Here is a 26,029-nt window from a genome sequence, read left to right as displayed (position 1 = left end):
TATACAGATCAAGCCCACATATATTTTTTTCCAGAACAGCAACACTTAGATAAGGGCATTGAATTTTTTCATTTACATCGTGTACTGGTTCATTGTATGGCAATAAAGACGTAAACAGAAATAAGTCTTCAATTGTAACATTGACTCAAGGTAGCCTGCACATTTGTAACCTGCCTATGTTTTGTCCCCTGCAGAAAATGTTTCAAAAAACTCTAAAAGTTCTTCAAATTTTTTCAATATTCTCAAGATACTAGAAGCTCGCATAGTCCATCGAGTCGGGCAAAGGGGTCGTAGACCAGCTTCGTCGTTGGCGCTCTCACACCGTACGCTTCTGAAAAGTATCCATCCTTTTGATGGATTCCCTTACAGTGTTTGGATTCCCTTACAGTGTTTATTAAGTCCTTGGCTAAAGTCATAATATCCCTCATAGACGTAAGATGGCGGAGACTGTCTACAACTTCCAAGTCTAAACTGTGAGCAGTGCAGTGCACATAACGTGCTTTTGGTTGTATATCCAAAACTAACGTTTTTAGTCCTTTGAACTTACCTCTCTATTTGAGGAACCACTGTCCTCTTAAGTTATCCATTGACAAATCAAGACGTCCAAAAAGTCTTTTAAAATATGAAACAGAGTTTGTGATGCAGTGTTGGGGGTCTCGTATAAGCCAATGAAGTCTTTATTGGTGATTAAAGAATCATCGACAGTACGAATACAAAATGACACTTGTTCACGAATCGAGAAATCACTTGTTTCATCAGCTATAATAGAAAAATGTTCCGTCTTCTTGATTGAAGCCAATACCTTTCTCATCAAAGACTTTCCTAGTAGATCAATGATCTCGTTTTGAATATCGTGGGACGTCCACTTATTCGTATACCCCGAATGCCTTAACCAATCTTTAAATTCAGGTTTACATCTTCGTGCTCTCTAATTACTAGTCCTAGTTGGCATAGAAATTGCATGGTAGTAAAAATTGTCTCAAGAGCTAAATGGCCTTTCTTCATATCACTATCCAACTGTTCGTTCAACTGGGAGGCCACACTTCAGTTAGTGATAAAATTTAGTTTCAGGACACCTTGTTTATGCGTAAATGTATTTTCATGAAGACGGAATTTTTCCAAAGACTTCTTCCAGTTACAAAACCCTACTGAAGTAAATGCATCTTCTGTTTTTGAAGAAAATTGTAAAAGATTTTTAGCATCTGTATCTTTGCAGGTTTTGCAAAAAACTTTTTCGGTAGATGCTTCATATTCTAGCCATGTATATTTAATCAACCAAGACTTCTGAAATGATCTTCCTTTTCCGGATTGTCCAGGTTTCGGCTGTGAACGGTTCTTTCCTGAAGACGACGAAGAAACTGACGACACAATAATGGTTAGAGGTTCACTTGCAGTATCATCAACTTCCAAGCACGCCTTTTTGGTAACAAATTTATCCACTGCAAACTTTATTCACAATACACTAAGAGACTAAAGTAAACGAATAAAATATAGTCATATAAAATATGCCACTAGACACTAAAGTCGGAACACTAAACATGCCTGCAGTGTGCACTGAACGAAACTGTCCACACTGAATGACTGCGACAGCAGGATGGGTTGTATATAGCCGCGGCGTCAATGTCTCGAAGCGTCAAGGCGACGCGAGGCGGAGGGTTCCAGGCACTTCTGCACCAGTCCTTTTGATGTCACCGAGGCCGCAGCGATGGCCCGCCGGCGCCAGACTTTATCCGAAGGTTCGCGCACCGGGACAAATTTTAAGTGTGCCCGCAGCACCGAAACACTATCATGACTCACACCACTCATTTTCAGTTAACCTGCTTACTACCATAATAATTATTTGTCTTAACTCATTACTGAATGTGTTTTAAAACGTAACTATCGTCAAACAAGGAAAATGAAAAATTCCAACTTAATTTTGTGATTTTACGAAGCATAATATAACTAATAATTTTCTTATATTATTGGCTGGAGGAGGGCTCAGGCTCAGGCTCCTTCAGGCCCCATGGAGTCAGCGCCTATGTAGATACTGGGGCTACACTATGCTTCCGCCGTTTTTTTTCAAAGTTCGAGGCTTTGTTGTGAGCATTCTACAAAATTTACGTTTCAAAGTAATGGTCATCGCTGGCCACTACTTTCTCCCATCTTTCGGGCAGCATACGAATCCCGCCGCGGAAGAACTGGGCGTCTTTCGAGAAGACCCATGCATCGATCCAATTTTGCCCTTGTTCGTGTGACAGGAAGCGCTGGGCAGCCAGGTCGTGTGCCATTGAACTAAAAAGTTGGTAAACAAAGGGAACAATGTCTGTAGAATATGGCGGTTTGGGTAGGACTTCCTATTTCAACGTGTCCAGGTACGTTTTGGCGGGTTTTGCGACATGGAGTCGAGCACTGTCATGCTGCACAATCACCTTTTCATGTCTATCGCTGTAGTGTGGCCGTTTGACTTTCGGTGCTCAGCTCAAACACATCAATTGCTTTCGGTAACGATCTCCTGTGATTGTTCCCGTCGTTTGCAGTAGCATCGAAAGCTTTCTCTCTTGCACAACCATGCCGGTCTACAACGTCAAAATCACCGTTCTTGAAACATGGAAACCATTTTCAGCAAAGTTCTGTCGCTCACAGACGACTCATCACAGATCTTACCCAGCTTTTTATGAGCCTCAGCGGCAGATTTCTTGACATCAAAGCAGAAAATTAAAACCTCCCGTAGATGACGACAATTGGGCTCGTAAGTTGACATAGTCAGCCGAGAATAATTTTTAAGATACAATCAAAAATGGACTAATACTTTGATCGCGTTATGTTCTCTATCGCCTAAGCTTACTGTATGACACGACCTACGACTTGCGCCACTACATTCCACTAATGTTGTCTACGGCAAAACGGCGGAAGCAAAATTGCAGAGCCCGCATCTCGTGGTCGTGCGGTAGCGTTCTCGCTTCCCACGCCCGGTTTCCCGGGTTCGATTCCCGGCGGGGTCAGGGATTTTCTCTGCCTCGTGATGGCTGGGTGTTGTGTGCTGTCCTTAGGTTACTTAGGTTTAAGTAGTTCTAAGTTCTAGCGGACTGATGACCATAGATGTTAAGTCCCATAGTGCTCAGAGAGCCCAAAGTTGCAGACCCAATATATTATTACTAAGTTACCATAAACGAAACTTCAAGGTATTCAAATGTATAAGCACCCATCAACGTTTTTCTTAATCAAGCTTTAGTTATGTACATTTCATTTCAAAAATCGTATATAGTCACAGCCTCTGCCCTGCTGTGTTCTGATCGTCACGCTGTTAATACTCAGTATGAAAATGGCTGACGCTGCTTCCTGTTCCGTGGTGAAACAGACGTGCGGAAGACGGTTAGAAAGTGCCGAGAAATAGGTTGTTCTTAATGTTTGTCATAAATCTGTAGAGAAAGATCGGCTTTGAAATTTTCCGAGGGACTGTTTTAGATACAGTAAAAAGACAAATATTGATTTGTGTATAGCAGAACAGGTAGAGTAGTAGCTTGAATGAATGGTTCAAATGGCTCTGAGCATTATGGGACTTTACTTCTGAGGTCATCAGTCCCCTAGAACATAGAACTACTTTAATCTAACTAACCTAAAGACATCACACACATCCATGCCCGAGGCCACAACGGCCGGCTACCGTTGCAATATGAACATTGCAAAACTGATCCGGCTGAGTAAAACGGTGGACAACCAACTATTTATGACATCAGAAAGAAAGAAGATGTTCCTCGACAATACGCAACGCAAATGGACAGCGTGTTGGGAATATGTGAGGTAATGCGAAAAAGTAAGGATGAAGAACTGGACATGGCTGTTTCAAGAAGGTTCATACAACAATGCAATCTATAGTAGCAGGCTGTTACAGCAATCGGTTTAAAAAAGTTTCAGTCATAAATCCACGTATAATGTAAAACAGATACCAAATAAACTAACCTCTGGCCGAACAGGCCATGAAGGCCCAACAGTACCGACCGGCTGCCTTGACATCCTCAGACCACAGGCGTCACTGTGTGCTGGTATGGAGGGGCACGTGGTCAGCACACCGCTCTCCTGGCCCTGTGTCGATTTCCGAGAATGGAGCCGCTACTCCTCAATGAAGTAGCTCCTCAATTAAAATACACACCATATATAGGGTGTCCCACGCAAACTTTTCATCGCCAATATCTCTGAAACCACAATAGATATTGACGAACGACTTTCACGGGCATGAATGTAGTGCAGTAAATACTATGAGGCATTATAAACCGAATGCAAATATTGGTTTGAACACACATTTACGTTTTATTTCTTTATTTTTTAAATGGACACCTCGTATTATTCCATACGCAGTCAATAACATGAGAAATCGCAATAATAATGGCCTATGTTGCATCGCAATACGTCAATTACATCCCGAGTAATTGGAACGCTAATCTGACACGTGAAATGAATGAAACATGCGGCTATTGCACTTCCCGTAATGCAAGCGTGACCCGTACGTAGCTCGTAATCACGATGTTATTGATGCCCTACGATGCGACAAATTCTGTACTTACATATTATTATGTACGCTGTTAGTACGTGGCCTGGAAAACATTTGAATGTCCAGTCGTCCACAATGAAAACAAGGACATGGTTTACTCGTACATGCTGTATTGAACTTTTCGACAGTACTACAATGGACATAGCAGGACGAAATACCGGTAACACCGGCCAGAGTAAACAAAATTAATGGTTCTCGAAGGGTCGCACAAAGGGATATATGATATTTGTCCATAGTTGTGCATCAACTACACTGCGGTGCATGCCACGTACAGGACATGTCACTGAACATCTTTAATGCCTATGAAACAATTGCAGATGGTGCAGTGTATACATAAACGTACAATAGTATGAAAAAATCAAACATATGTCATCTCCGTAATACACAAAATATACGCTGGTGTGCAGTCACATGTCTCACAGCTGAAACTCTACAACGTATGTTCTAAGAGATCGCCATTTGCTTCTATGTGGTCTCCATCAAGCATTCGCTCACGGCTGTCAGTGTTTTAGGTGTTATTGCAGTGCATGCTGCAGTGATACGGGCTTTCATGTGGGCGTTGTTGTTGGGACCTGCTAATACACCACATCTTTCACATGTCCCCAGAGAAAAATATCCATGGGGGTAAGTTCCTGCGACCATGCTGGAAATCCCTGAGTGGAACTGCCCTGTCCAATCCTTCGACGTGGGAATTGTTGGTTAAGTGCCCGTCGTGCCACCATGGCATTATGCACAGTGCATCCATCATATTGATACCACATTATTTAACGCAAATGATGGGGTATGTCTTCCATTAGTCCAGTAAAGGTACATCTCAAGAACCGCTTGTACTGTCGTCCGTTAAAAATGCCGTCAACGAAATATGTGCCAATGATGTGGTGTCCTACAATGCCACACAATACTTTGACATAGTACTGACACTGATGTTCAACCCGTCGAATCCAGTGTGGGTTTTCTTTTGACCAGTAGTGCATATTGTGTAAGCTGACGTTCCCATGGTTTGTAAACGTGGCGTCATCATTAAACAGTACCCTACGCATTAAGTCATGGCCTTGCCGCTGAACCCACTGACAGTATTCCAGCCGATTGTGAACACCGTTGCCATGGAGGCTTTGATCCAGCACCACGTGATATGGGTGGTATCTATACCTGTGCAGAATACACATCACACTTGTTCGAGGGCTTGCCATCTGCCTCTCCATTTCACGAAAGCTTGCATGAGGGTTTATTGCAGTGGCCGCCAGAACAACTACCTCTGATGCTTCATGTGTTACGCCTCAGTTCCGGATTCGCGATCGTGGAGACAACCGCCCTATCGCGCGAAGCCTTCTAACAATACTCATGGAGGTAGGGCTGGTCGGATGATGTCTATTAGGGCACCGCTGGGCATACAGCTCTGACGCATGTGTGCCATTTTGGTGACATTCTCCATACAGTAGTACCACGTAAACCATTTTCTCATTCGTGAATACAATGTCGAATGCCTGGAAGGGATGGACAGGTAAATTAATATCACGGTTGTAACAGTGACACCAATTACAGTGTACAGTACACCAGTAGCATGTGCCTGTACGTACTTTCATACAGAACAACCTGCTTCGTAATGAGCCATTCCCACACACAGCACCGACTGAGGCCTGTTCTGTACACAACTGCAGAGGAGAAGGATAGACCTGGGTGGTGTAACGGGGCGGCGTACACCAGCCGGTAGTGTTCTGTGGGCCGTACATAGATAAATACAACACGCATGAGGGGCACCGTTATGTACATATCAGTGTTTGTGGTAGAATTCCTACTATTATTTTCATTCCTCGCGATGGCAGTGAAAGTAAGAACACGTACGTCAATCACATCGTGATTACGAGCAACGTGTGGGTCCCGCTTGCATCGCGGAAGGTGCAATAGCCGCATCTTTAATTCAGTTCACGTGTCAGATTCGCGTTCCAATTTCTCGGGGTGTAACTGACGTATTGCGATGCAACCATCGGCGTTATTATTGTGATTTCTCATGTTATTACTTGCGTATGGAATAATTTGAAGTGTCCATTTAAAAAAGTTTATGTTGAAAAAAATATTTGCACACTGTTTAGAATGTCGCATAGTATTTACTTTCGTGAGCCCCTTCCGTACATTCATTTCCGTGAAACCCGTTTGTCAATACCTATTGCGGTTCCAGAGATACTGGCTGTGAAAAGTTTAGGTGGGACATCCTGTATATATCCGTTTTCCTTGGTGTTTAATAAAAAAAATGGTTCATATGGCTTTGAGCACTATGGGACTCATCTGCTGTGGTCATCAATCCCCTAGAACTTAGAACTACTTAAACGTAACTAACCTAAGGACATCACACACATATATGCCCGAGGCAGGATTCGAACCTGCGACCGTAGCAGTCGCACGGTTCCAGACTGCGCGCCTAGAACCGCGAGACCACCGCGGCCGGCTTTCCTTGGTGTCTATTTTACATCATGTGTTGTTTTAACACAGATATATCACGTATCCAGCTACTTTTATTCAGTCTAAAAGGATGAAACGCATCATTGACATTAAATAATTTCGCAATCGAAACTGTTTTTGTTCTGAGATGCAGTAAAGGAATTCCAGTCAGTGACCCTATAACAAAGGAGACAGAAATTTCACTTGAGAAACAACTTCGCAGCTGTAACTTGTCTACAACAATCGAGGTTTGCCTATGAAAACGGGGAAAAAGGCATGGTATGCTGCAAGTGACAGTCTCCAGAGAAAGTCGCTCAGCTGTTGCAAAAAAGTACAGAAGAGTTTGTAAAGAAGATACGGAAGATAACAGAGGAAGAAAATTTAACTGCTGATGCCTTGTACAATGCTGATGAAACGGTTCTCTTCTATAAGATGCTTCATTCAAAAACATTAACTGCCACGAACGAGAAGGAAGGTAGTCGGTACAACAAACGGAAACAGTGCGTAACATTACTGGCAAGTTGTAACTCAAATGGGAGTCATAAACTACCACTCGTCTTGATTGGTCAACTCAAATATTCACATTATTTTTAACACAGTGACATAAATAGATTACCAGTGCAAAAGTGAGCTCAGAAGAAAGTGCGAATGGACAGAGAAGTACCTTCTCGGTGGTTCCACGAAGTATTTGTGCTAGCTGTGAGACAAGAGCTGAAGAAGCAGAAAGATTCCACTGAAAGCTATCTTTATAATTGACAGTACTCCCAGTCATCCTTCTGATACGCTGTATGACTCTAAGGTCCAGTGGAATACAATCTCTCTGTCTTCCACTGAACGTGACAGCCCTGATTCAGACAATGGGATTTTGGAATGAATTGAACGTCACCATCAACTTGCACTTCTTGCCTCTGTTCAGCAGGAACGTGAAAACGACTTTGCCGAGGCTATATCGAAGTTGTTGAAAGCAAACGCCTTACATGATGCTGTTTTCCAAACATGCGAATGTCCAGTCGTCCACAATTAAAACAAGGACACGGTTTACTCTTCTGTGCTTTACTGAAGCGTGGAATAAATTGGAGAACGCTACCATAATGAATAGTTGGAGAAGAGTGTCGCCATCCGTTGAGGCAGTGTTGGGGCCAGTACTAAGCGACAGCGATGAGTCATTGAACAGGGAGTCATCAACTGTGCTGGCATTTTGCACACGGAAGTGTTCTGCCAGCTCCCAGGAGGAGGAGGAGGAGGAGCGGAACTGATGACGACGATACTGGTAAGTGGCCGAGTGAAGAAAACTGACATAGGCCAAACATTACCAAATGAAGAAATAATTAAATGTGCGCAGAGAAGTAATGACGAAAGTGATGAAGAAGAGGACACAGAGAGCATGAACATTTCTCACAACGCTGTTGCTGAGGCTGAAGTCCTTTTCCTGGCGACACTATGCAACAACCAGGTAGCTGAAGTACCGATGTAATGCTTGTAAAACTTCTGCGTGCTTTCGTATCACCGGTGCGACAACTAAAAATTCCTGATAGGTTTCATAGTGAGTGGTGCTATTGTATACGTACACACTCAAGACTTAAGTTTCCTTTGAAAATGAACGTATCTTCGGGTTTAATAAAGTACAGTCTCTATGTCCTTAAACAAAATTTCACACTCTCTCGACAGCCCGACAGTTCTGCTAATCCGGCACCCATATGTGTATCGAATAATTAATAATATAACAGGAGTTGTTAGTGATTGTGCATATGGACAACTGTTCTCTCAGTGATGTCCTCAGGTTAGTTAGGTTTAAGTAATTCTAAGTTTTAGGGGACTGATGACATCAGATGTTAAGTCCCATAGTTCTCAAAGTCATTTGAAGCATTTTTAACTATTCTCTGCTCATCTGCGTTCAGCCGTCGTACAAAAGAATGTATGCTCTGCCGTTGGTCATTGGCTGCAGTGCTCGAGCGTATGGTGTAAGACTACTGTAAGTAGTTGTTCTACTTCAAATGAAACTCTGACACATATTAAAGCATCGAAAATCTTAATGTTCTTTGCTAATCACTTTACTAAACGTTTAATCCATTGTAATTATTGTTTGAAATCTCAAAGAAATGGCTCTGAGGTCATCAGTCCCCTAGAACTTAGAACTACTTAAACCTAACGAATCTAAGGACATCACACACATCCATGCCCCAGGCCGGATTCAAACCTGCGACCGTAGGCTACCATCGAGGAGACCGTACGCCCCTGAGAAAACTACGCCAGCCCCCTATTTTTCTGCAATTATTTCTACCGTATGTATATTTAACAAATTTTACTTTCTCAAGCGGTTTTAATCAAATGAAGTACAGCGAAACCGACTGTCCAGTGAGATTTGATACAGCCGGCTGTTGTGGGCGAGCGGTTCTAGGCGCTTCAGTCTGGAACCGCGCTAGCGCTACGGTCGCAGGTTCGACTCCTGCCTCGGGGATTGGATGTGTGTGATGTCCTTAGGTTAGTTAGGTTTAAGTAGTTGTAAGTTCTAGGGGACTGATGACCTCAGATGTTAAGTCCCATACTGCTCAGAACCATTTGAATCATACAGCGAGACCTTCAGAGGTGGTGGACCAGATTGCTGCACACATGGGTATATTTAATACCCAGTAGCACATCATATTTGATCCATGCATCCCTGTATTCGTTGTAGCATACTATCCACAAATTCATCAAGGCACTATTGGTCAAACTCCTCAACGGCGATTCGGCGTAGTTCCCTCAGAGTGGTTAGTGGGTCCTTTTCTGTCTGTCCCAGGCATGTTCGATAGGGTACATGTCTGGAGAACATGTAGCCAATCTAATCGAGCGAACTCGTTATCCTGAAGGAAGTCATTCACAAGATGTGCAAGATGGGGACAATCCATGAAGACAAACGCCTCGAAATTTTTGTTGCCCAAATTGTTGCACTATCGGTCGGAGGATAGCATTTACGTATCGTACAGTCGTTGCGGCGCCATCCATGACCGTCAGCGGCGTACATCGGCCCCATATAATGCCACCCCAAAACAGCAGGGGGCTTCCACCTTGTTTCACTCGCTGGACAGTGTGTCTAAAGCGTTCAGCCTGACTGGGTTGCCTCCAAACATGTCTCTGATGATTGTCTGGTCGAAGGCATATGCGACACTCATCGGTGAAGAGAACGTGATGCCAAACCTGAGCGGTCCATGTGGCATGTTGTTGGGCCCATCTGTACCGCACTGCATGGTGGGTCCCAAAGATGGACGTCACCATGGACGTCGGGAGTGAAGTTGCACATCATGCATCCTTTTGTGCACAGTTTGAGTGGCTGCACGAAAAGCATTATTCAACATGGTGGCGTTGCTGCCAGTGTTCCTCCGAGCTATAATCCGTAGGTAGCGGTCACCCACTGCAGTAGTAGCCCTTGGGCAGCCTGAGCGAGGCATGTCATCGACAGTTTCTATCTCTCTGTATCTCCTCCGTGTCTGAACAACATCGCTTTGGTTCACTCCAAGAAGCTTGGACGCTTCCCTTGTTGAGAGCCCTTCCTGGCACAAACTAACAATGCGGAGGTGATCAAACCGCCGTATTGACCGTCTAGGTATGGTTCAACTGCAGACAACACGAGCCGTGTACCTCCTGGAACTAATCAGCTGTCGGACCTCTCCGTCTAAGACGCACTGCTCATGCATTGTTGTTTACATCTTTGGCCAGGTATAGTGACATCTCTCAACAGTCAAAGGGACTGCGATACAATATCCACAGTCAACGTCTGTCTTCAGGAGTTTTGGGGACTGGGGTGATGCAAAACTTTTTTTGATGTGTGGCTCTGCTGGATCACAACACTGTAGAACAACAGCTATATACTTTTTCGATGAAGATAATTCAGATTGAAGTACAGTTTGTGTATGCAGACAATCCCCGATAACCACTTAGAGGCGATGCTGAGTAATGGACAGGAATGTAAGAAAAGACGAAAACTGAGTTTTTCGTCCGCTCATTCATCGTGAGTGCAACTATCAGTGTATCAAATGGCTCTGAGCACTATGGGACTTAACTTCTGAGGTTATCAGTCCCCTAGAACTTAGAACTACTTAAACCTAACTAACCTAAGGACATCACACACATCCAAGAACGATGCAGGAACTCGAACCTGCGACAGTACCAGTCGCGCGGTTCCAGACTGTAGCGCCCAGGACCGCTCGGCCACACAGTGCCGGCTCAGAGTGTATCAACCAACATCAGCGCCACCTACACCTTCCATAGTGGAGGGAATAAAATTCAAAGTTTCCTTAATTTTACTATGTTGATGTATGTTATAAGGTATCATATTTTGAAGTAGCTCTACAAACAGAGAGAAATATTTCAGAGTGCAGAAGTGTGTAATATGATTCAATTTTGGTATACATTCAGAAATGAGTATTACATTCATATGTTCAAAATATGTTTGTTATATTATGTTATCTGACATATTATACACTTACGACTATCCCCTCAGTGTAAGGTCCATGGAATGAAAAATGGTTCTTATCTCATCAAAAAGAGTTTTATTTCTTTGTGGCATACAATACACAGATACAGTTACTTAACAGGTGCGATTATAACAAGTACGATTATTAATGCGTGAACTATATCGTAGCAGTTTTATAGGTGGGGAGTGTTTTGCAATGTGGTTGCGTAAGACACCGGTAGAGGCCGCGCCTGAACTACCACTTCCAACCGCAACACACAATTGCGCTCTGTAGCCACCACCAAATGCTTCCTGTACTCCAGTTCACTTTGGGTTGTGAAATGCTTGTTTTCTTTTCTTTATCTTAAATGAGTGAAAAGACTAATGGTTGTACACAAAGGGATTCGAAAGCGAATCTCACCACAACAAAAGGAATCAACGATCCCTACGATCTTTATGTCAATTATGCTTCCGTGGAAGCACAGAACGCGGACACAGGGTGGCAGCCCTTCAAGTAGGAGGTAGGGCTTGTTCCCACGCACCACTCCTCTCCAGTCCTGCAGTCATATTCCTCGTTTATTTGCGGTCGCCGCCGACTGCCACGATGTACTGTCCCCATAATATGGAAAGAAGACTACACAAATCCGAACATTTCGTGTTGACTGTCCTCTGTTTTTCGCTGCTGCCATCTTAAAGCTGTCTATCAGTACTTGCTCTTCCGAAGCATTACGAAATGTTGTGTTGTATATCAACTGAGAAATAAATAATGTAACGTCTCCATAAACCATGTCTTATGTGTAATAGGCGAGCGAAAACGTGGGCTGCCATACTGACCGACAGTCAGGTAAACACTCACCCCCTCTCACGACACAACTAGACACGAAGGCTGTGACATCCTTCTCTGTTCCTCGCTTTCCCTAGAGGCAGTCTTCTTTCTGTAGACAACAGTATCGATTACACATCACAAAAACCTATTGAGATTTGTCTGTCAGGGAATTTGAACTATCGATAGTATTTTGTTGGATTAATACACTAATGGCCATTAAAATGGCTACAACACGAAGATGACGTGCTACAGACGCGAAATTTATCCGATAGGAAGAAGATGCTGTGATATGCAAATGATTAGCTTTTCAGAGCATTCGCACAAGGTTCGCGCGGGTGGCGATTCTTACAACGTGCTGACATGAGGAAAGTTTCCAACCGATTTCTCATACACAAACAGCATTTGACCGGCGTTTCCTGGTGGAACATTGTTGTGATGCCTAGTGTTAGGAGGAGAAATGCGTAACATCACGTTTCCGACTTTGATAAAGGTCGGATTGTAGCCTATCACGATTGTGGTTTATCGTATCGCGACATTGCTGCTCGCGTTGGTCGAAATCCAGTGACTGTTAGCAGAATATGGAATCGGAGGGTTCAGGAGGGTAATACGGAACGCTGTGCTGGATCCTAACACATATCACTAGTAGTCTAGATGACAGGCATCTTATCCGCATGGCTGTAACGGATCGTGCAGCCACGTCTCGATCCCTGAGTAAACAGATAGGGACGTTTGCAAGACAACAACCATCTGCACGAACAGTTCGACGACGTTTGCAGCAGCATGGATTGTGTTGTTGTTGTGGTCTTCAGTCCTGAGACTGGTTTGATGCACCTCTCCATGCTACTCTATCCTGTGCAGGCTTCTTCATCTCCCGGTACCTACTGCAACCTACATCCTTCTGAATATGTTTAGTGTAGTCATCTCTTGGTTTCCCTCTACGATTTTTACCCTCCACGCTGCCCTCCAATACTAAATTGGTGATCCCTCGATGTCTCAGAACATGTCCTACCAACCGATCCCTTCTTCTAGTCAAGTTGTGCCACAAACTTCTCTTCTCATCAATTCTATTCAATACCTCCTCATTAGTTATGTGATCAATCCATCTAATCTTCAGCATTCTTCTGTAGCACCACATTTCGAAAGCGTCTATTCTCTTCTTGTCTAAGCTATTAATCGTCCACGTTTCACTTTCATAACTGGCTACACTCCATACAAATACTTTCAGAAACGACTTCCTGACACTTAAACCTATACTCGATGTTAACAAATTTCTCTTCTTAAGAAGCGCTTTCCTTGCCATTGCCAATCTACATTTTATATCCTCTCTACTTCGACCATCATCAGTTATTTTTCTCCCCAAATAGCAAAACTCCTTTACTACTTTGAGTGTGTCATTTCCTAATCTAATTCCCTCAGCATCACCAGACTTAATTCGACTACATTCCATTATCCTCGTTTTGTTTTTGTTGATGTTCATCTTATACCCTCCTTTCAAGACACTGTCCATTCCGTTCAACTGCTCTTCCAAGTCCTTTGCTGTCTCTGACAGAATTACAATGTCATCCGCGAACCTCAAAGTTTTTATTTCTTTTCCATGGATTTTAATACCTACTCCGAACTTTTCTTTTGTTTCCTTTACTGCTTGCTCAATATACAGATTGAATAACATTGGGGAGAGGCTGCAACCCTGTCTCACTCCCTTCCCAACCACTGGTTCCCTTTCATGCCCCTCGACTCTTATAACTGCCACCTGGTTTCTGTACAAATTGTAAATAGCCTTTCGCTCCCTGTATTTTACCCCTGCTACCTTCAGAATTTTGAAGAGAGTATTCCAATCAACATTGTCAAAAGCTTTCTCTAAGTCTACAAATGCTAGAAACATAGGTTTGCCCTTCCTTAATCTAGCTTCTAAGATAAGTCGTAGGGACAGTATTGCCTCACGTGTTCCAACATTTCTACGGAATCCAAACTGATCTTCCCCGAGGTCGGCTTCTACTAGTTTTTCCATTCGTCTGTAAAGAATTCGCGTTAGTATTTTGCAGCTGTGACTTATTAAACTGATAGTTCGGTAATTTTCACATCTGTCAACACCTGCTTTCTTTGGGATTGGGATTATTATATTCTTCTTGAAGTCTGAGGGTATTTCACCTGTCTCATACATCTTGCTCACCAGATGGTAGAGTTTTGTGAGGACTGGCTCTCCCAAAGTTGTTATTAGTTCTAATAGAATGTTATCTACTCCAGGGCCTTGTTTCGACTCAGGTCTTTCAGTGCTCTGTCAAACTCTTCACGCAATATCATATCTCGCATTTCATCTTGATCTACATCCTCTTCAATTTCCATAATATTGCCCTCAAGTACATCGCCCATGTATAAACCCTCTATACACTCCTTCCACCTTTCCGCCTTCCCTTCTTTGCTTAGAACTGGGTTTCCATCTGAGCTCTTGATATTCATACAAGTGGTTCTCTTCTCTCCAAAGGTCTCTTTCATTTTCCTGTAGGCAGTATCTATCTTACCCCTAGTGAGATAAGCCTCTACATCCTTACATTTGTCCTCTAGCCATTCCTGCTTAGCGATTTTGCACTTCCTGTCGATATCATTTTTGAGACGTTTGTATTCCTTTTTGCCTGCTTCATTTACTGCATTTTTATGTTTTCTCCTTTCATCAATTAAATTCAACGTTTCTTCTGTTACCCAAGGGTTTCTACTAGCCCTCGTCTTTTTACCTATTTGATTCTTTGCTGCCTTCACTACTTCATCCCTCAGAGCTAACCATTCTTCTTCTACTGTATTTCTTCCCCCATTCCTGTCAGTTGTCAGCATGGACGATCAGCTCGGTTACCATGGGTGCGGTTACCCTTGACGCTGCATCACAGACAGGAGCGACTGCGATGGTGTACTCAATGATGAAACTTGGTGCACGAATAGCAAGACGTCATTTTTTTCGGATGACTCCAGGTTCTGTTTACAGCATCATGATGGTCGCATCCGTGTTTGCCAACATCGCGGTGAACGCACACTGGAAGCGTGTATTCGTCATCGCCATACTGGCGTATCACCCGGTGTGATGGTATGGGGTGCCACTGGTTACTCGTCTCGGTGACCTCTTGTTCACACCGACGGCACTTTGAACAGTTGACGTTATATTTCAGATGTGCTTCGACCCGTGGATTTACCCTTCATTCGATCCCTGCGAAACCCTACATTTCAGCAGGATAATGCACGACCGCGCGTTGCAGGTCCTGTACGGGTCTTTCTGGATACAGAAAATGTTCGACTGCTGCTCTGGCGAGCGCATTCCCCAGATCTCTCAGCAAATGAAAACGTCTGGTCAATGATGGCCGAGCAACTGGCTCGTCGCAGTACGCTAGTCACTACTGTCGATGAACTGTGTTATCGTGTTGAAGCTGCATGGGCAGCTGTACCAGTACACGCCATCCAAGCTCTGTTTGACTCAATGCCCAGGCGTATCAATGCCGTTATTACGGCCAGAGGTGGTTGTTCTGGGTACTAATGTCTCAGAATCTATGCACCCTAATTGCGTGAAAATGTAATCACATGTCAATTCTAGCATAATATATTTGTCCAATGAATACCCGGTTATCATCTGCATATCTTCTTGGTGTAGCAGTTTTAATGGCCAGTAGTGTATTTACAACAGAGATCACTGACAAGATATGCGCGAAAAACAGGATTACAGTAAGGGAGCTGGAACGATTTTTAAAATATGCTGCGGTGTTATACGGGAGGTACCGGGAAATAAGGTAGAGTTGGTCAACCTAGTGCAGGATACGCCAGGAACATATTGGAGCCCGTTCTATTTCGGAGATATTTGTGCTAGGAAATCTTATGGAATCCATTGTGACAAACGAAAGAAATAAAAATGCCACTGAGAATAAATGGCACTTTTGTGTTGAAGTCGCAGTCCGAAGCTGGACTTCAGTTCTCCTACGCGGCTTTTAGATTGTCTACTCAGACGCAGAAGAAGATAATATCCATGTAAATGTGAATAACAAATGAGATGATATTAGTTAATTATATTTTATCACCCTATATCACCGTATATCACCTTATATTCAGACATATTACAAATAAAATAAAAACTATCCTTACAGTATAACTGGGCAAGTGTAAGACTGAACAAGCATCACACACTAAATTCTTGGGAGTATGGTTTGATGAACACTTAAGTTGGGAAAAGCATGTAATATCATTGAACAAAAAATTAAGTCAAAAATGTTATATACTTAGAATGCTTAAAAGCTCATGTAATATTAAAACAGTGTTATGTGTTTATTTATCATTCATGCACAGTTTATTGAGATACAGTGTACAGTTTTGGGGGAGCAACAGTCTAACAAAACATTCCTTTAGACTACAAAAGAAGGCAGTCAGAATAATAAAAGGTATAGGATATAGAGACTCTTGCAGACAAGCGTTTAAAGAATTAAAAATCATGACACTACCATCCTTATACATATATGAAAGTATATGTTTCTTAAAAGGACACGAGGAATTTTCTACATTAAACAGACAATTTCACAATTACGAAACGAGGAATAGGAATGATTTCCACAGAGAAATTCATAAAACAGCTATGTATCACAAAAGTGAAAAATACCAACCCAAAATCCTCTATAGTGCTCTCCAGAAAGAACTAAAAATAATACCAAAACTGCACATATTTAAAAGAGAATTAGAAAACATGTTATTGAGCAATAGTTTTTACAGTATTGAAGAGTTTATGAATCACTGACAATAAAAGCGCAGTTAATATTTCCCTGACATAATAAATATGTGTAATTGCTCACACATAAATACTTGCTGTTTCTATGGAAGTGTGAAACACTGTTAATGTAAGAATGGAAATAATCTTTGATGTGAGAATCACTAGCTTTTTTTTGTATGTTGTTATCCTACTTGTATATTTTTCTGTTAATGTTCTTATAGTTCTATTGAAATTGTATTGTCTAAGTGACAAGTAAATTCAATTATAAATTTTCATATACATGTATTTTAAATTGTAATGTTATTGACAAGTCCTATGTCATTTTGATGATGTACTACAAGGACGCTAATAAATTGAATTGAATTGAATTATAGAGAAAATACGTCTTGACATACAAGTGATCACAGAGGAAAAGCTCATTTTAGATTTCCAGACAGTTGGTACTGCGTACCACTCTTTTCGCAAAACTGGTGACTTTTGATCGTTCAGCGTTGCGGTACCTGCGTGTTGGAGGCTCGCTCGGAGCCAGCCAGGTCGACCATGAAGAGGCGGCCCCTGCGCAGCCTGTGGCGGTGACCCGCGTCCGCAGAGTGCGTCACGGAGACGCTGAGCAGCGCGTGGGACCGCGAAGACGTCTGGTTGGCCGCGGTCGGCTCCACGGTGCGCTCTCGGTTCCCCTGCTGCAGCAGCGACATCACCTGCACAGCACACAAGCCGACGCCCCAGTCAGCCACCACGACTCACAATGCAATATTTGCATCTACTGGCAAACTCTTGGAATCTATCAGCAAAACATTGAAAGTGATTGGCATATTTTGTGACCTAACAAAAGCATTTGACTGTGTAAATTACCAAATTCTTTTACAAAAAGCTGCTCATCTCGGTATAAGTGGTGCGGCAGGGAAACCCTCAATGTCTAAGTAAGACAGTAGTAATTCCATTACACAAAAAGGATGATAAAAACTGCACTAATAAATATCGTCCAATTTCTCTGACACCTATTTTTTCAAAAATGATCGAATATTGTATACAAAAGCAAATTAACATGCATTTGTCATAAAACACCTGACTAAGTCTCAATATGGTTTTAGGGCCCAGCTATCAACAATTAATGCTGTTGAAAATGTTTTTTCTATTATGCAATCTCGTTTTGAATCCAAATTATCTGCTGAAACCACACTAGTGGACTTAAGCAAAGCATTTGATTCTGTAAACCACACAATACTGCTGGAAATACTATGGTGTTATGGCATTAGGGATCTGGAACTCTCCCTCATTAAATCATATCTCAGTAACAGAAAGCAAACTGTAAGCTACAACGGTCAAAAGTCACAGTTAATGAATGTCAGTAGAGGTGTATCCCAAGGATCAGTGCTTGGGCCATTACTGTTTATAATATTTATAAATGACCTGCCCAGCAATATGCGATGCAAATCTGTGCTTTACACAGATGATACAACTTTCATCAATTCAGAGAAGGGCATAAATAAACTGAAGGAGCAAAGTAAAGATTTTCTCAGATTAACCAATATGTGGTTCGAAGCCAATGAGTTAGCTATTAACTATGAAAAGACTGTAAATATATCCTTCAGCTTATCCAATGCTGATATTGAGTACACTTCTACCAAACTTCTTGGCATCTACTTAGATACGAAATTAACCTGGCAGTCACATAGACAACATATCTCGAAAGCTTTTGCAAGTTATCTATCTACTGAAAAAAATATGCACATGTGTTTCTGAAAGCCTGCTGATTAATTCCTATTATGCATTCTTTCATTGCGATATTAGCTATGGTATTCTTCTATGCGGCAATTCTCCATGGTCCCGGAAAATTTTTATTTGACAGAAGAAATCCATAAGGAGCATCTCTCGGATTACCAAGAATAACATATCATGTAAGTCATACTTCAAAGAATTACAGATAATGACAGTCCCTCCTCTTTTTATATACAGCTGCCTTTTGTACATAAGAGAAAACTTTAACAGTTACAACCTTAGTCCATTCGTAATCATAACACTCGTCAAACATTTAAGACAGACATACCAACAACTCGACTCAAGAAAACACAAGACAGTTATGAATACATGGGAATAAGGCTTTTCAACACATTATCTGTGCAGGCACATTGTGTCTCTCTTAATATGTTTAAAAGTAAGATTAAAAAATGGCTGAAAGACAAAGCTTTTTACAGTGTTAAAGAATTTGACAACTCTTCAAATGTAGGCCTGACTTGCAACACAACTTGCAACTCTGTTTGTACCTGTTCCTAAGCTTTTTTTGTCTCTGTAGATCCACATTTAACTGTTAAATATGTGAAGAAATCCTTATGTATGAAATGTATTCTTTTATTATGCACATTCTTTAAAATGCACACTTAAGTTATGTGGGATATCTTTATGTATCAAATGTATTCCTTTATTGTGTATGTTCTTTAAAATGTATACTTTAACTTCGTGTGATACCTCACAACTTTATATTTCTTAATATGTAAATTGTACATTACTCATGACGACATCGCTTGCATGTAAATGCTTAAAGATGGATAAAGAAATAAATAAATGGCTTCACTCATATCTGTCAAACACGAAACAAAAAGTTGTATTAGATAGTCAAGATGGAGTCCGAGTATCTTCAGAATGGGGTACCATCACATGTGGAGTGCCACAGGGCTCAGTTCTGGCCCCCTACTTTTTATTATATTTATAAATGCTCTCCCTCTATGCACGGAATATTGTAGATTCAGCATTATCGTTGATGACACTACGCTACTTATTCATAATTTAGCAGATAAACTTGAGGTAACAGCAAATAAGGTTTTAAATAAAACAGTGAACTGGTTCAACACTAATGGTTTCTTTTTAAATTACTGTAAAACAAACTACATTCAGTTCCACAAAACATCCAAAGATGAAGAAATAATAGTAAAACTAGGTGAGCACACAATAACCAGGATAGATTCCTCAAAATACCTAGGCTTGCATATTGATACCAAATTGAATTGGTCAAACCACATCCTCGAACTATGCAAATGACTAAGTTCAGCAACATAATCATTGCTCATTGTTTCTTCTTTTAGAAATATGGAAACCATGAAGTCAGCGTATTATGGTTACTTTCATGCAATTATGGCATTTGGAATTATATTTTGGGGAAATTAGCCACTGGTTAAAAAAGTACTGGGTCTACAAGAAAGAGCCATAAGAGTAATGTGTGGAGTCCTTCCTAGAGCCACATGCAGAAATCTTTTTAAGAATCTTGAAATACTTATCTCCACTGCACAATATATATTCTCTTTAATGTGCTTCATAAGGAAATAAAAATCAATCTTCAAGCTGAATAGTGCATTTCACAGTCACAATACTAGATGGAAACGTGATATTCACTATGAACAGCCAAATCTAAGTATGGTGCAGAAAGGAGTCCATTTCAGTGGCTGTAAGATGTTTAATGCCCTCCCTTAAAGAATTAAGTGTTTGGTAGATGATGATCTCTTGTTAAAAAAAAAAAAAAAAAAAAAAACTTAAGGCAGTTCCTTTTGCAAGACTCATTTTATGAAATAGAATAGTTCCTGAACGACACTATTTAACATTTCTTGTATTGTAAATTGGAAATGTATGCTCAAATTTGTATTTGTAATACCGCATATTTTTATTGTAAACATATATTTTGCAATATTTATTTCTCTGTAACAATTATTATTTTGTAATCTTTATCTATCTCTAAAACGTATTTTTTGTACTGCGACTTAAGTTACTGTTTACTGTTTTTGTTTTGTAATCTCTATCTATCTCAAAAATGTATTTTTTTGAGGTGGGACCAAAGTCACTGTTTACTGTTTTTGTTTTGTTTTATGTATTACCATAAATTCTGGCCAAAAGATTGTAAAATTGACACATTCCATAACCTGTGATAGTGTCACAACATGGATCACTGGAACAAGAGATAAATAAATAAATAAATAAAATACCGATTTTTTGGCAGCCGATCAGAGTGAATGAAGTACCTGACCTTCGGCACATAAGGAAAAAAAAGAGTAAGACACATTTTATTTTATGAACTAACTTGCAAAACCGTTTGTGCCAGTCGTGTGCCCCATTTCTTTAAAGCCAAACTGAATCCATGGACAATTTCAAAAAATAAATCGACTGAATTGTTACTGTGAATGAGATGAGATTACATCATTTTACGTCAGAGTTAAAAACTAATCAAAGCAATGGATGTAAACCATCTGTACCAAAAAGGGGGAAATCAGCTTTATAATTTAGGAAGAAAATTATCAACATTTCGAGGGGTCCAAAAAGGATTCTCCTTAGCCATTACCTTCTAAAAGGAAAACAATAAATGGCGACTACTATCCATGTCTTCTGTGTCAAATTACGGAGAAAATACGTGAAAAAATGGGCTGAAATACAAAACAAGAGAAAATGGTCTTTCTTTGGGGCAATGCATCTGAACAAACTGGCGTTTTAACACTGAATAAACTGGGTAAGCGTTCAACAAGATAAAACAAGACCATATGTCGCGACTACTATGCATGTCTTCTGCGTCAAATTACCCAGAAAATACGTGACAAAATGGCCTGAAATATAAAACAAGAGAAAATGGTCTTTCTTTGGGGCAATGTATTGGAACCAACTGGTGCTTTAACATTGAATAAACCGAGTAAGCTTTCAACACGATAAAACAAGACCATATGTTGCCTGTGCTTTCCTTACCCGCCTCAGTACAGAAATACAGAGGATGTTGAGTCTTGCTTTGGCCAACATGTTCTCCAGATCACTCACTCACTGAAAACGACTGCTGTAACTGCTGAGAGACAGGTGTGCCACCACTTACTAGCCACTGTCGTTCGTGAACGCACAGTTGGCGGCTGTGTCTACTAAATTCCACACCCTGCATACCCCGAAAAAACTTTATAAAAATAGTTGTACTCTTTCCACTGCATGATACATGCATAATAAGTAAAATTTTATGCAGCAGTGTATTTGTAATTAGTTTTAATTTAACTAAACTACATTCAAATATAAAGTCATCTATGACCTTACAATACTTCTGACAGAGCTGAATAAGAAAAATTTCCCGGTTGATATACTATTTGGCGTCATAAAGATTATTTGAATGGACCACGTTTTTCTGCTCAGTAGTGTTGATGGTCTCACTCTATGGTGGATGAAGCATAGATTTAAAAAAAAAAAAAAAAAAAAAAAAAAAAGAACCAGCATTGTCAAAATATAAAGTGGAAATAAAATACAATTCAGTTCAGAACACAATTTAGCTCTAAATGTGCTCCCACTAAATGTAAATGAAAGTAACCTGCCTTTTACTGTGAACAAGTTTTATTAAATGGAGTTCAAATTAGAGATCTTTATTATTTGTAATCAATGTAACTTTAATTACACCATCTTCAAATAAAACTTTTCGGCACTCTGCAATATGAACTACATATGTGATATTTATGCAAATCATTACCATATGCCTTATTGGTGTAATGGCATAAGGCTTAGGATGCATACCAGGACTGTGTTTCCCCTTTGTCTTCCTTTTTATGGCTAAGACTCTACTGACCAAAACAAAACAAAAAAGACCACTGTATGAAAGTGATACTCTGTTGATATGCTTTATGCACAGTTCCTTCTTTAATGTCTAAATTCAGAAGTAAATTCTAACAGCAGACGGAGGATAAGACTCTCTTTAATGCTCAGAATATACCATCACAAAAGCTAAGAATTTAGCAATTTATAGAACTGATCTCTGTGTTGAGGCCTGGCTGGGCTCTAAGTGTGTATTTCTGCTGATGTGTTTCTATGTTATGCTATGAGTACTTAAGAAACAGTGTTTGTCTAAGTATATGATATCTGTCACAGTTTCCTTCTTTGAACTGTTTCAGTTTAGCTTACAGTCATATAGTAAGATGGATATAGAATTATGCAACCCCCCCCCCTGCCAAAACAGATCACATCATAACTTTCATATAATATTCATAGTTCATTGATTCACACGTTCAACTTATGTCTCAATTAAAGATATGCAAAACATTGTCTTGATATCTGTATGACTTACAAATGGACGTGAATGCTAGATGGTACTTATCAGTTTCAGTACATGGATTCCACACAGAATGAAAGAAGATCCAGAAAGTGAATACATGCAACAATACCTGTTTTATTAATTTTCAGGAGCAGAATCCCAAAATGTGCACTAGACTGTATATCAGTGATGGGCCATCTTATTTTTGTTTTGAACTGGCTAGTAGCAAGGATCCTTAATGATGAGTCAGACATACATGAAATATGATACAGTCTCTGCATGGCTAGATTGGGACTGCATATTTTTAGCTCAACAGCCTTAAATGTTCTTTGTATGTAGAACCTTTAGTGTAAGTCTACTGGGGTGACATCGTTTGTGTTTCTGTAGATTACTATGTCAGTATAGCTGGTAATGTTTTCATCCTGAAAGGTGATAATGGTCAATCATGTAGTGCTCAGTTTGTGGACTCGCATCTTTGACAGCAAATAATTCTGCAAATGACATCAACAACACAATATATCAAACTCAGTGCCACAAAGCTTGTTTTCAATGCTCCCTGGAAGCATATTTCTTTTCAGTACCTGAGCTCCACTACCTACTGCTTTCTAGATCTCATGGACAGTTTCATATTATCAGTGTTAGTTAAAACCATCCAGATTTTACCGTGCACTTCCAGGCTCTAGAGGGGCTCTCACAGCTGAGCACAAAATGTGTTCCATTATTCATTCATTCATACAAATATTGCATTTCACGAATTCCATCACAAAGGAGAGCCCTTGGAGATGTGGAATGAGTTAATTTATCAGTTAATAGGCACAATTATCCGCTATAAGGTACTGCTGTAAATTTTACTATCACCAATTTGTGACCTCTGATAATCTACTCACGCTGATAGCTATGAAAATTACATCTTAATTATTTTGTACATATTTGCCTATATTAGGAAAAAATAGATACTTTGATAAAATCCACTGCTCCTCTTCCTATACTACTCATCTACTGTTTGTATCTAAAACCTCGAAATTACAAATACCACCATCAGCTATCTATATCTGTCAAATTCAAAATCTGTTTAATATAAACATTAGAGTTATGTGGAATTTACACCCTTGAATTTACCTGGTCTGATAAATTTCAGAAGTAGTGGCTAATTAATTATTCTTGTTCTTCGTATCTGAAACCTGCTGATTTTCAATTTCCTGCCCGATGTCTGCCAGTAGGTAACATGCACCAGAATATAAAGCTCCATTTTGAATAATAAATAACAATGCTGTATTGTTGTTTTGAATTACACAGATCATGATGGATTTAACATTGCTTTTAACCACAAGTACCATCAGTGAGTATGTGTAGGCACAAGTAAGAGTAGGAATCTCCAGGTCCCACAGGGGGCTCCAGCAAGATATTTGCTTATTAAATTTATGTTATATCTTTATTTCATGCCTCTTTGAACTCAGTTGCATTCCCCCAAAAAACTACCAGTATGCCATAGGATAATACAAAGTATGAGGGGTGTTCAAAAGAAAAGGTACAAAACAGCATTGTAGGCATACCTGAAGTTTTTATTCAAAAGTAATCTCTGGAAGCCTGAGCACAAATATTCCACTGTTTCACAAGCTGAAGGATTCCCTGTTTGCAGGATTCTTGTGGCTGTGACAGGAGCCAGACTTCCACTGTGTCCTTCAGTTCATCATCCAAGTTGAAGAGCTTCCTTTTAAGATGTCTTTTTAGGACCAAACACATGGAAGCTGCAGGACAACATGACTGGGCTCCCACTTGAACTTGGCAACAACACTTTGTGTGAGTATGGAGACATGTGCATGTGCACCACCGTGGAGCAGAATCACTCCTTCTGTGAGCAGCCCAGACCATCTGCTCTCGACGGACTTGTGTAGATATGACCATGCCCATGCTTGGTAATAGTGTTAGCCCTTCTCTACATATTCACCCTTCAGTGCAACACATTTTCTCAACAATAGATGATTTGCTGGATGTCTTGATCATAAAAGTCTGTATTTTGCCTGTTCAGGCAACAGTTCACCTCAAAAATAACCTCATCTTTCTGGAAATGATTGTCTTTCTTACAGGGGTAGGGAAAGAAGTATCTGCATGCCAGATGAAGAAAATGCAGAAAGTGAGACAAAATTGTACAGCCGAAAGCTGCAATATATGCTACAGCATCCTGTGCTGAATGAGCTGGGGTGCTGTCATGGATCTAAAACATCCCATTTGACAGGTTTCTGTTACCCTGTTTCTCAAAAGCCTCCTGTTATCTCTTCAGGGGAAATGTTAGTATGCTATTGTGACAGTTTGCCAATTATAAGTGTAATCAGTAGCAACATACAATGGTAGTATAAAAAAAAACTCTCAGCTTCATTATTATAATCAGCAGCAGCATCAGCATCCTGCTCAATTGTGGTTGGGTTTTCATATTTTTCTGTGGTGGTGTATCGAATGAGAAATAGTGGCTCCAAAGTCAGGAAAGCCAACAACAGGTGGGGGACCTGTGTGCTGAACCCTTCGTACCATAACTAATGATGCCATAGCAGAGATTGACAAGGCAGTTGATCAGTCCCAATTGGCACATGCAGGCCAGAATGCAGATCTTAGCTTTCTTTTGCTTGAATCCACATGTTTCCATAGCTTGGTTTGATCCTTTGTCTTAGTTCATTATGTGCAGTCAGCATTCATACCACAGTGATTAGGTGGGTAAAGAAGTCTTCTGGACTGGCCTGGCTCAGTTGCAACATTTGGGTTGCTGCCTCAGTTCAGCATGCTTATTAAATGAGTGTGGACAGTCATGGAACCCAGAAGATGGTGACCATTTTTATGTTTACAATTTCTTGTAAGATGTCCAAAAGTAATCCATGAGTTATATTCATCTTGTCCACTATTACCCCGACTGAGCTACACTGGTCGTTGATCACCACGGCCTCCCCTATTCTTGTCATTCATGTTTCTTCATGGAGAGATAGTCTGCTAATTCATTCTTAATTCTTACTTATCTTCCCTTGTACAATGCCACATGATATTTGCATTCC

At 40.7% G+C, this 26,029-nt stretch overlaps 1 protein-coding gene across 1 annotated transcript in view; it reads right to left on the bottom strand.

The window, feature by feature from the left end:
* LOC126335822 (kinesin-like protein KIF19) overlaps positions 1-26,029 on the bottom strand; it is a 603,567-nt gene that overhangs the window by 196,457 nt on the left and 381,081 nt on the right. The window contains exon 6 of the mRNA XM_049999287.1: positions 17,458-17,655. Coding sequence (XP_049855244.1) covers positions 17,458-17,655 — 198 coding nt within the window. The remainder of the gene's footprint in view (positions 1-17,457; positions 17,656-26,029) is intronic.

The sequence above is a fragment of the Schistocerca gregaria genome, chromosome 2 (genome assembly GCF_023897955.1).
Source record: "Schistocerca gregaria isolate iqSchGreg1 chromosome 2, iqSchGreg1.2, whole genome shotgun sequence".
Classification (NCBI taxonomy): Eukaryota; Metazoa; Arthropoda; class Insecta; order Orthoptera; family Acrididae; genus Schistocerca; species Schistocerca gregaria.
Note: the sequence above shows the minus strand (reverse complement) of the source record. Positions and strands in the feature narration are given on the sequence as shown.